General features: G+C 42.5%; 1 protein-coding gene across 2 annotated transcripts in view; it reads right to left on the minus strand.

Annotated features, from left to right (window-relative positions):
- Nucleotides 1-12,731, minus strand: part of CACNA1B (calcium voltage-gated channel subunit alpha1 B) — a 470,294-nt gene that overhangs the window by 137,557 nt on the left and 320,006 nt on the right. For both annotated transcript variants that reach the window (XM_090021362.1, XM_090021361.1), the window contains one exon: nucleotides 4,127-4,194. In XM_090021362.1, the coding sequence (XP_089877488.1) occupies nucleotides 4,127-4,194 (68 nt within the window). The remainder of the gene's footprint in view (nucleotides 1-4,126; nucleotides 4,195-12,731) is intronic.

Below are 12,731 nucleotides of genomic sequence, written 5' to 3' on the forward strand. Positions count from 1 at the left end.
ATCCCATTATGACTGCAGAAACATGTCTGCTGTTTTTTCAATTAAAAAAAATATATAATGATTTACTACTTGTTATTCTTATTAGCACTGCAGGGGCCCATACAGTTGTAGAAGTGTGATCTATTAGCTTCTAGCTTGTGTATTATCAACAGAATTGTTAATTAAGTTCTAACTGCATGATTTTTATTACAGGTAATAAGGCATAAATAGCAAAGGACCAAATCTGACTCAAATCCTAAGGTCAGTCGACAGTTCTGATAGTTTGATGAAACACCATTTTAACTCTCAAACTACTCAAAATTGGTAGGGGAATTATGAAAGGAAAAACACTGAGCCCTATGCTGTAAGTGGAATCATCACTTCTCAAGACCTAATCACGCTTCAAAAAACAAAGACATATCTATATGGAACTCCATGGAACAACACTTGATTAGCTTTACTATTGAAAATTAACCATGTAAGATATTATTCTTATACAAAATCTAACTAGTGTGCAGAATACAAAGGCTTTCTCTAAAATGGGAACTCAGATTTCTCCACCCTGAATATTATACACGTAAAGAACTACCTGGTCTTTATTTAGCTGTCTTCACTTACACTCGTTTTGAAAATTTGCTTTTCTTCCCTTCTTTTCCAGGAAAAAATTACAAAGAATTTTAGTGGTGAACCCAAACCATTAGGCTTTCAAGCTTGTTTTTTTACTCTCTCTCTCCAGATATTAGCAAATCTATACTGAGCAAATCTTCACAGTAGCTCATAAAGAAGTAATCTGATCCAGGCCAAGATGAAAATGCTCCATTAAACAATTATACAAAGTCAATATTTCTCAACTGCCAGCTTCCAGTAAATTTATCAATGGCTTGAACAGCTACTATAAGCCAAGTGTACTTTCTTCATTCTGTGGAAGATTAATCATTTGGAGAAATAAAAACCTAAAGTACTATAATTTTAAGAAGGTTTTGGTTTTATTGACTGCACATCACCAACTTTCTCTTCTTTCAAGGACTAGCCAGCTTTGTTACATTTGCAAAAGGTTCAAATGTTCTTGCACTGGACATACATTTAGACTTCCCCTTCTAAAATGTTCCCCTAATCTACTCTTAGACCTGCAACTGTGTTCTCTGATAGGCTCTGTGGCTTTAGATAACAGCAGAAGACTGATACGGTAGTTACAAATTTGCAGTATACAAGTCTCCAATCATAATATTAGTGTAGCACCTTTTATTTAGGGATCTTATAGCACTGTGTAAATATTTATTGAACTTCTGGTTTTTACTCAAGTTGTAAGAATTTCTTTCAGACAGAGACTACCTTGTTCTGTGGTTGAATACTACTTGGAACAACAGGATGATGGTACATGACTCGGGCTCTTTCAGGTGGTACTGCAATTCTAATAGCAGAACCAGTTTTAATAATACTAACGGTAGTGGCAGGTCTAGGAAGAGGAGCTGTATTATTTCCCTTAATTTTAAGATGGAAAATGTGAGATATAGGTACGTTATTTGCAGGAGGTCACTGAGGACATCTGGAGAGAAACAAGCATTCCTGCCTCCTCGTCCTGTGTTCTCAACCACTTCCCATCATTCCTTCCCCGAAGCTGTTTTTCAGTTCACAACATCTCCTTAGAAAAATATTTTATAAAGCATGCATAGAGTCCATAGATGAAAATGACCATTATTAGTACTATCATTTTGACAGTCAAATGTTTCTTCGCTCATGATGAGACTGTAAAGGTAGTAAATTAAAATGCTTAATGTGCTAATTTAAAATGCAGCAATGATAATGGGAGAAGGTTTGTAGTTTAATGTAATTGTTTCATTGGATGGTTTTTGTTTTTGCTTGTTTGTTGTGCTCCCCCTCCCCCCATCAGTGGCAATTTACTGATAAAAGCTACCACAAAAATGTGAATATGACAAACCAAATCCTATTTGATGCCCACACTTGGTAATGCTGGCTGAAATGATGTAAGCATCAAGGTTAGGGAGAGAGAGAGTTTTGACTTTCCCAAATGGAGGCATTTACAGGTTACCGAGTATTATGACACTGTATGCAGCATTGATCTAGATTAGCTGTAAAACTTAATTGTCAAAGGAAGTCTCTTGAGGTCAACTGGTTCCTAACATAATTATATCTCCAGGTCATTTTGAATTTTGCATGATCATGTTTACTTAGCAATAAATCTCCCTTTCTCTAGGTATGCCACATAATTGAATTACTTTTATCTTTTTCCTCCTCTTTTGAAAGCCCTAGTGATTTCTGGATCCATGAAATGAATTCAAGTGCAGAGAGTTTCAAAAGAAGTTCTGTGATTTGGCAAGGCTTTTGTGTCTATCAATATTTAATTGCATTCCATAAACACTAACAAAGTCATTTTTCCAACCATCATAGTCAGCTTCTGAAAAATTCAGATGGGAATATTAAAAGAATTAAAAAGGAACAGGATGCACTTCCTTACACAAGAAGTCTGAGGGGCCTCTTCTTTTCTCCTTGCATCCAAGTGAGTGCCATAAATCCTGATAGGTGAAGCTAAAACACTTTTGAGATGATAAATCTCTGAGATAAGAGTCCGGTTGATTTTACAATGCACAGAAAAAAAAACCCTGAATTTCTTTCGGGGAAAAGCTTCCCCAATAAAGCTAAGAACATCCCCTAAATTCAGCAGTCAAATGAATTATAATAGGAAAGGGAGACAGAAAACATGATCTCTCAGAAACAGGAACATTTATGGTACACCTGAGACTCATTATCCCTCTCTTTTTCTATATGTTATACATCAGCTTTCAGGAAACAAAGCTCCATTCAAATCTGTAGACTAAAGGCAGTAATGCAGCTGCCTAATAGAAAAGAAATACTGTAAGAGAAAAGTTCAACCATAAAGCAGCCCTGGATTTTACCACGGTGCAATTAACTGCATTGGGATTCAAGTGGCAGCCTTTGGGCTGGAATAGAAAACCTTCACTTTAGTCTGGCTTCTCATTTCAAAAACTATTAGGATTGTATGTATCTCTGAACTCCTGGCAAGCATTATCATAAGCATTTCAAGAAAAAAAACTACCCTAATAATGAGTACAATAAACGCAGGGATTAGAGACACTCATGCCATGTAAGGAACAACCTGTATAATACAACTGCCCAGAAGAGTATGGCATTGCCTTTTCATCTGTAGATCACTGGGAGCGACAGCAGTGGGAATGTGACTGGCTTTGAGTTATTTTATTCACGCATTAAAAAACAAAAAAATGTGTGCCTCATAAAGATGACTGTCTTGCAATAAAGAGCTAGAACAGCAGCGAAACACCTGGGTAAGCTCTAGCATTTCAGATCGTTCCTGTACATTACTAGGGTATGTCTTTTTTCCCCACCAGGGACCCTCCACTGTAAACCTGAGTATACAGAAAAGCTACATCGGCTTTGTATGAAGCTCTTGCCAGTTTGTGGCATCCTGCCAATGCTCTGGCTTGTCTCAAATGTCTCTTGCTTCTGCTGAGGCAGGAAGGTTTTAATGTCTTGCCTGAAAACCCATAAAAGCCTCTTTCAAGCAGCTTTCCACAGGGCTGATTGAAGAATTTTAACTCTCCGGTACCAAAATACATTAAGAGAGGAAGTACTAGCATGAACCAGTTTGGCAACTGAATTTCCCCAGGTATGAACTCAAATATGCTCCTGAATCATCTGAAAACCTTTAACTGGTTCACCTGTGGCCCTGAAGCCAGCTAATGCCAGAAGTCCTTGTGCATATCTGTGTGACAACAACGTAAAAAAATGTTCTGTTCTCGGCCCACGCAATAATAATAGAGATGATGATGATAACAATCACATATGAAAATCTGGAAGGCTCCATTATTCAGATTTGGACAATAACGAGTTTTTGTTATGAAGGAGAAATGAATGGGAATATCAAATAAACTTCTTAAACTAAAGGCTGCTACAATGAAAATGGAGGAAATGGAGATACGTATCTTAAGGTGACTAAAGCTTGAGGAAGTAGGAGATTTAATTCAGATCCAGCTGCTGTGCATATAAAAAATGAAGAGGTGACAGGATGTGAGAGTCCAATAAGAAATTCTAGTTACTTCTTCAGAACAGAGACCAATGCATGTTGAAGAGCTAGATGTCTTATACATACCTTTGTCAACTCTTGTGCATTTGCAAGATTGTCAACAGCAATAGCCAGGAAGACATTCAGGAGTGTGTCTATTTAGACAGTAGCTAAGGAAAAATCTTTGTATACCAAAGAGTTAAACAATCTTCCACCCATGTCCCTCCATCTTGCAACCCACAGAGCATGATGGATACTGGAAAAGGAAAAAATCTTATGAGGTTATGAACTCCTTTCTCCTGCCAGTATATAGGATTACACCCTGGCTGAATATTTTCAGTGCTAGTCCAATCCATTTATCAATTAACCAACCTTGAGTCTTCCAGTGGAAGAAAACAGATGTGACCTTTTCAGCCCCCCTTGCCCTCCCAGCTTCTCTACTCAAAACTCACAGCACAAACACACACGTGCAATTTTTGGCCTCATTTACTAGAAGTTAGTTAAAAATCAACCTTTAGCTGAATAGGAAATTGAAAAACAGTCTGACTGGGCACAATTCTCATACAGTGGTTGCCATTAACAAAGAAATATTAATCTTTCCAGGTAAAATTTATCTCACTGCAATATTTACATACCAACTAAAGGAAAATACAATTTATCACAACAAAGTCAACATGACACTGAAAATATTACTTCTTTTCTCACTAACACTAAATGATTGGTCTCAGTATTATTATTCCTTCATTTATTACTACCAGGAACGTTTCCATTTTTGTCTCGATTTTAACTATTCTTTGTCCCTTTCTATCTTCTTATTGTGATTATTCTAGTTACTAGTTTGCAATAATGCCAAGAGAAAATTAAAAATAAGAACACCAAGCTGTTGTAAATGATATATATCTGCAACAAGGTGCTCACACCTAGACAGTCTGTGATGGCTGCATGGGTGTGGTGAGCTAAATACAGACATTCAGGGGGATTTGGGTGGGGGTTAAATCTGTTAAAAATGACTGCCTGACAGCAGGTAAGGTGCGGCAGGGGGCTAGCATGCTGGGGAGGTCCACCAGGGGATGGGGGGGCAGGTATAATCCACAGGTGGGGTGAGGCGGGCAGACTTGACCAACAGGACGATCAGGGGACTGGGGGCAGGTGTGATCTGTGGGGTGTTGCTGAGGTCTGGGAAGCTCTGGCAGGATCAGGGGGGCTCACAGGGCTCATGGGGGGGGGCTTAGGAGTCCCCAGGTCCTTTTTTTAATGCCAATTCCCCCCTTCCCCATGAACCTATACCCCTCATCCCCCCCAACCAGGAGCAGTGGGCTCCAGCAGCAATGCTACTTGTTTGGCTCCAGCAGCGGTGGCACCTGGAGCAGCTTGTGAGGTTGGGGGGCCGGGGGAGGGCTGGCTGGTTTGGGGAGAGGTGAGAGACTGGGGTGTGTAAAATAGTCTGGTGCAGGGCACGGGGCAGGAGGGCATGAAAAGCACAGCCCTGGGGCTGGGGGTTGGCAACTGGGTTTTCCCAGCTCCGGGATTGCGCAGGGGAAGTGTACAGAAGTTCCATGCACTGGTTAGACCTAAACTGAGTAAGTTTGATACTACATAGATCCAGGTTTATCTTAAACCAGGTTCCACAATTTTTAGACCAGTTTGTGTGCATGGAACTTCTGTACAGTTACAGGTTTTAATTGAAATCTGGTCAAAGACTGGGTTTGTAAGTGTAAGGTCGGCACCAGGAAGAGCTAAGTTTAAATTGGGTGGCCATTTTGTACCAGATTAACCTCCCCAAATGTCTACACTTAGCTGTGATGTCTCTGCTGAAGGGGAACCTAGAGGTTCATACATATATACTGTGCTGTTTCACTGAAGGCTTCCAAAGGGCTTTACAGCACTATGGTATACATATATGTATAGCAATTATTCTAACCAAAAGAGAGTAGCTGTGGCACAAGTGTTTAGGACTAAAAGAAGATATAAACACACACAAATGAGATGGCTTAGGGAATTTCAGGCAGACTATAATTGATCTCATAAAGAGTATATAGGTTGTAACTACTGATTTGGTCTGTGCACTTGGCAAGATGCACAGGGCACTGTATTGTGGGAAAGACATTTAGAGAAGAAAGCAATGCAGTAGAAAGAGTAAAAGCAGTATATGGGGAGGATGGAGAGGACAAAGGACCTGTAACATAGTCAGTACCCTTTCTCGGATCTCTGGGAAAGACGCAGTGCAAGTTTAGGAAGATGTTGATGGGCAGCCAGGCTTTTTTTAATTTTTTTTTTAAGGTCCTGCATTTTCCACTGCAAATAGTGAATTTCAACAGCGTCCATGTTCTGGTAGTGCTGAAGTGAAATTGTCACCGTGATGCTCAGGAAAATACGTGACAAAAGGGGATTTTTGTGGGCGATATCTTTTATCAGAACCTTTACTGATTCTTTCCCAGAAACTTGAGGAAGTGTATTGTGGTACCCAAAACTTTGTCTATCCCAACCATGCAGTTGGTCCAATAAAGGATTTCACCTGCAAAAAACCTTGCTTCCCACATATTTCCTGCACCATCATGGCTACGGCACCAATCTAAATTCATATATTTGGGGGGAGGGGCTCTGCCCACTAGCAACTTCAAAGGGATAGTGGGGAGAGTCACTGGGGTATCTCCAGGCCAAGGTAGACTAAGAAAAAGTTGCCCATAATGTTTTGAACCTATTAAGTCACCTGAGTTAGTAGAGTTTATGATATGGCACAGAGACCTCTCTGAAATACGATCCACAGGAATTGCTTCTTTCTTTTTTTCCAGGTGGAGCCAGCAGAGGTGCAAGAATATCCTTCCTGCTGAGTCCAGACAATGACAAATAAAACTGCTGAAACCACCATTTCCTGCCTAGGCTGCTGCCCCCTGAATGGCTGCATTTCTGACAAAAATGTGAGTTCCATTAACTTTTGATTTTTTTAAAGAGAAATTACACTTCTCAGCTCTTTAATTGCTGACTGGAACCTGGTGCCTAATGTTACAACATGGAGTGGCAGGTACAGACACCGTGATACCCCTTGTTAGCTGGCACTGAGTGACAAAGACTATCTGGACTCTTCCACTCCAGTGCTTCTACTGCTTTTAAAATGCCTCCAAGCATTCTCATCAAAACCCCACAGAGACTAAGAAACTAAATAATGAAGCTGCCTCCTGTCCCTGATGCCTACCCATACAGAAAATGCCCTAACCCCTGCAAACGTATCTTGCAACAACGGACTCTGCTGAGCTGCTCCATCATCGATCTGGTGCATTTTGGTAGAGCTGTAGCCATGAGAATCTTTTTACATGATTTTAAAAAACTACCAAATATCAACCCCAATTCTGCTCCTATGCCACTTATGCCACCTCCCTTAAGAGTTATTTGAGACAGGTATCTTCTGGCCTATGAACAATGGAGGATTTTGTGCAACTAGAAAAATCAAGGAAAACTTCAGTTTCCCTCCTTTTGTTTTAAGCATACAAATTTCTTGTACTTTTCCTTGCAGAAAGCCTCAAAACCATAAAGTGATACTAAGAAGTAACTGGACTCCATTTATGATGTTAGAGGCTGGGAAGATATCCACCTGAATTTTGTCAAAATAGACTCCAGAAGAGGAATAAGGATCATAATTCCTTATGTTTGAAGGAAGCCAGGCAGCACCAAAACACTATTTTCCAGGCCCACCCCAAAATGCTGAAGCTGGTCTAATGAGAGCACTATTTAGTCCATCTCTTTTAAACCTCCTCGTCATAAACAGGAACTTATCAAATACTGAGAAACAAAAAATAAATTCCTCTTGCAGAAAAACTGCCAGGTCTTTCACTTTCCCACTGCACAGCCTCCCAGATGGAGTAAGATAGAGCTAAGAAAATCAGTTCCCAGAGCTGGTCTGATATCAGTGATGCAAGTAAGACAAATGAGCAGGACCATTTAAATTTCAGCTCCAGTGAAAGTCTATGCAAGGCAGGCTGGTGGCAAATTACAATTTGCCAAGTGAAAAATCCAGACTGGAAAAGCAGGAGTCTGTTCAAGCTTCTATGTAGGTACTATAGTGACAGAGAGGGGAAGTAATGGTAGATATTGTCTGGTTTTCTTTTAAATAATTGTCAGCGTCCCTTTAACTCAAGAATTAGAAACAGAATAGATATTTAATGCTACATCTAATCCATAACTCAGCTAGTCCAGGATTGTTCTCTGAAGGGTATTCTACAATACACAACCCAATCTAGCTTCAGATCTGTTAAGCAATGGGGCTTTCCTTAGGAAGTTAAGCCTCAGGCTAACAGATATAACTGTATCCTCCTTCCATTTTGCTGTGCACTCATATTAGGTCTCTCCCTGCACATTACATGTGTTACACCATTACTGTATTTTACTGTATAGGTCAACGCGGTGTATAGATTGACCCCAATTTTCTGATCCAAAAAGTTAGGTCAGCTTATACACCAGATCTATGAAATTCCCAACTTTTTGGATCAGAAATATGGGGTCTATTTATTTGTCCCCCTGCGCACCCTCACTGCAGGTCAGGCACCTGGGGGCTGGATATGTGCCACAGCACAGCTCACAGGGGACAGGGATGGGCTCGGCACTTGACTGGCGTGGTCTAGGTAGCACTGCTCACAAGGAATGAGGGCATGCCAGCGAGTGCCAAGCCCGGTGCCACTTACAGGGGATAGGGATGGAGATGGGGTTGGGCTCAGGGCTCAGCTGACAGAGCTCCATCCCCTGTCAGTGGCACTGCTTGGGCTGCGCCAGCCGAGCACTGAGCCCAGCCTCATCCCCTGCGAGCGGCGCTGCCAAGCACTGAGCCCAGTCCTGTCCTCTGCAAGTGGCACCAGGCTTGGCACTCAGCTGGCATGGCTGGGCTCGGTGCTCAGCAGCACTGCTTGCAGCAGATGCTCAACTGGCGCGGCCCAGGCAGTGCCACTCACAGGGGATGGGGCTGCACCAGCTGAGCTTGGCCCCGTCCTCATCCCCATCCCCTGAGAGCAGTTCTGGGCTAGGCGCTCAGCTGGCATGGCCCCATCCCCTGCAAGCGGCACTGCCTGGGCCATGCCAGCTGAATGCTGAGCCCAGAGCCACTTGCAGGGGATGGTGATAAAATTCGACCTTGACTTATCCACTGTAAGAGTTAAAAACTGGGTGTCAAAACTCAATCTATACACCATGAAATACGGTACCTGGTTAATTGCACAAATAATACTGGCTACCTGTGCAAATTAAGTATAGTGCCTTAAAAAGGTACAATCAGATGTAAAGTTATTGCTGGAAAATGTAATAACTTTATAGCTGGCTTCTATCCAGCTTTAATTTGCATGTGTCGCCTGTGCCTCTGCAGATGGGACCCCCTCACCTGAGTGGAGCTCCCAGCTGGGGGGAGGAACACCATGTGCACCCTTGAACCTGAGAGCTCTCAGCTGCAGAAGCACATATCCCTGAAGCTAAGAGCCCCATCAGTTAACAGGGCTCCCAGCCATGGGGATGCCCCACACACCCTTGTGGCTGGGAGACTGCAGCTACTGTGCTCTTCCAGCAACAGGGGAGCATCATGCATCCCTGCATCTGGGAGACTGTGGGTGCTGTGATCTCTTAGCTGTAGGGGCAATTTACACACCCCTGCAACAGGGAAACCAGCTGCTGTGGTCTCCCAGCATGGAGGGGCGTGGTGCACCCTGACAGCTGGGAACCCCATCAGCTGAGGTGGCTCCCAGATGTGGGAACTTGCTTCTTGCCAGCCCAGAGGGAGCCCAGGATTAAGCTCTGCCTGCACAGGCAATAAGGTGCAATGGGATCCGATTCATGATCCCACAATCATGCCTCTTGCCGCATACATGTGGCAAGGCAGGAAGCACAATTGTGTGGATCATGCATTAGATGCCATTGCACCTATACTTGCATGTATAGAAGGGCCCTTATTCTGTTAGTGCAGGTTAAACACACTTGTACCACTAACTGTTTAATGTGGAACCAAAGGATGAGAAGGGTTTTTTTGGAGGGGGGAAGGGTTGTTTTTTTTGCAAACTAAACTTAAAGTTCATTTTCAGACATTTCTGATAATGTTTTGCCTGACAGGAAATGATGGTTGAAGCCATCTGAAAGTTGTATGGTTTGTTTTCCACTCTTATAAGAAAAGAATGCTCTCTGCATGCTGTCAGCATTACTAATTCTACTCAATGAAAGGCAGAGATAGCAGTGACCTTGCTGCAATTCTCTCTGAAATATCAGCATGAGTACCAATGGATTTACTACTGCTATTGCCATCGTAATCAAGGGGGAAATGTTTTAAAGCAATTCTATGCCTGTTGTCCCTTTTCTGGACAGGTTCTCATTCAGGTTAACTGGGGAGAAAGTCACAGGTTGGAGGGGGAGAGGGCCAGAGGGAGATAATTCCAAATTTACTGTATTACTTTATACTGATCAAAAATACTTAGGGTCACAGATTTCTGACCAAACAGGTCAGATCCTGATGTGACTTACCAGTGTGGATCTGGAGAACCTCCTTTGAGGTGAACGGATTTCCTCCAAATTTACAACAGCTGTTAGGGGCTAACATCAGAATCTGGATCAAAAAGTTCATTAGGATGAATTAACCCTGTTACTAGGGGTACACTGATAGAGTTTTGGGGCTGATACCGATGGCCGATTTTTAATGAACCATATTGGTGGATACCGATCTGATAGTCGATATGCAGCCAGGCAGCTTGTAGAGCAATGTCTGGCTGGTAAGTTTGTTGTGCGGGATGGGGAGGGAAAGCATGGGGTGTAGATTGAGGTCCCCACGGTGAGGGGGAGAGTGAGGCTGGGGCAGGGGGAGGCTCTGCACAGCCAGGGTGGGGCATAGGACAGAGCCACAAGCAGCTCATCCAGGAGGTCCAGGCAGGGGGGCAGCTCCCGCTGCTGCACATAGCCCTGTCTATGCTCCTGTGTGCCTTTGTGCTGCACTGCCACATTGACCACATTATTGACCACATCAGCCAAAAAAGCCAATTGCTGATGCAGTTAATTTTCTTTATACTGGTGCTGATCCGATATGGGACCAATGTCTTGGTGCACCGCTACCTGTTACAGTAGGTTTTCTAAATGTCATAAACATTATTCAGCTAGCTCTTTTCTCCATGTAGTTCATGCATGCAGAACCTCTACCACAGTGAACTCATTCCATCCGCAGTATTTGCACAGAATTAAAGACTTACACATGACATATCTAACTTGACAAATGTATATAGTGCCCAAGAATCCCTCTGTCTTCATTACAGGGTGTGTCGCAAGCAGTTCAGATTGTGGGCAATTGAAAAATGAAGCAAAGTGTTGGTGTCTCTCTCTTGGATAAGCTGCAAGGGAGATTATATAAATATAGTGAGAGTGAGTTATTAAAATTTCTTTAAAAATGTTCTCCCCTAAGTGCAAGCTCCATATGGAATCCTCTGCCAGTTAAAATGGAACTTTAATTTAACAGTAGTTTAGTTCCACAGCATGAAGTCCTCTTTATATGCAAAACTATGATGGTTAGGAGTACTCGGCCCATTCAAATGACAGAGTAGCTGATCATGTTCAAGTACTCGATATAATGACTGTTATATTACACTATCTCTTTCCCATCCGATTTGTCCTGTACCTTGAAAAAAGCATTTCATAGATTAAATGATGTCAATAAAAATGTGACAGGGTAAAACATTTCAAAGCATCCCTTTAAGGCGTCTGCTTCTGGGACAGTGTGGAAGGGAAGCGGAAGAAGAGATACATATCAGGAACAGTTGACACCAAAAGGAAATGAGATGTAAGGAGTGGGCCTTCTTACACGGGGATATTGAAGGCTGGCCAGAATATATGTGGACTGTGATTCTGACGGGGTGTGTAGCATGGAAGTGAAAATCGCATTACTATAGAGAAGATCAGCATTTCCCCTTCTTCACTGACACATGCCCTCACTGCATTACATAAAGGGAAGGGCTTTTCCCAAGTATGAAAAGAGGACAGCTCTTCGATAGTTTGCTGAATCACTAAGGATTTTGTACCTGCCTGGTCCTGGACTACTCCAAAGACTAGAGCAGCTCCAGACGCATGCTAAGCTAGGCTCAAGAGCTGCTCTTACTTTCAGTAGCCTTGTATAGCTGTCTGCAACGACAAATAGCTACAGCATAATGCTCCAACCACATCCCCTGCTGCCTCTAGCAACCTCTGTCTCAGAAACCTGCTCATATTGGTCAAGGCTGGGGGAATTCTCCAAGAATTGGTCCTGTCTTCACCAGCACTGCACTGAAAGGGATGGTGCAGATGACAGAATCTGGCCCTCAGTTGCTTTCAGACTGAATGATATTACTTGGAAACAATACTATGGTTTTGATCCACCTGCCCATTACAGAAGTGTTACGCTGGTGTCACTACCAAATTTGGTGGAGTTACATCTGCATTGGTAGAAGCGAAGACTCAAACCATATAAAAACTACCCTTTTTATGAGAGAATGAGCAAGACAGCAATGGAATCTATGTGGTTTTTAAAAACATAAGAACTCAGTCTCTTTCAGGTTAAAAGCGGGTCTCTTTCTCTCTCTCTCTCTCAGTCAACTTAATTATAGTTTAATCTCACTTTCAAATGCCATGCCCTAAGGAATTAGGGATATTCTTCTGTCCTCCCACTCCCCCAACCTGCTGTCCTGGTTTTTGCATTTCTAGAGTCACATAC

This window comes from Crocodylus siamensis, chromosome 11 (genome assembly GCF_052110815.1).
Source record: "Crocodylus siamensis isolate JL-2025a chromosome 11, ASM5211081v1, whole genome shotgun sequence".
NCBI lineage: Eukaryota > Metazoa > Chordata > Crocodylia > Crocodylidae > Crocodylus > Crocodylus siamensis.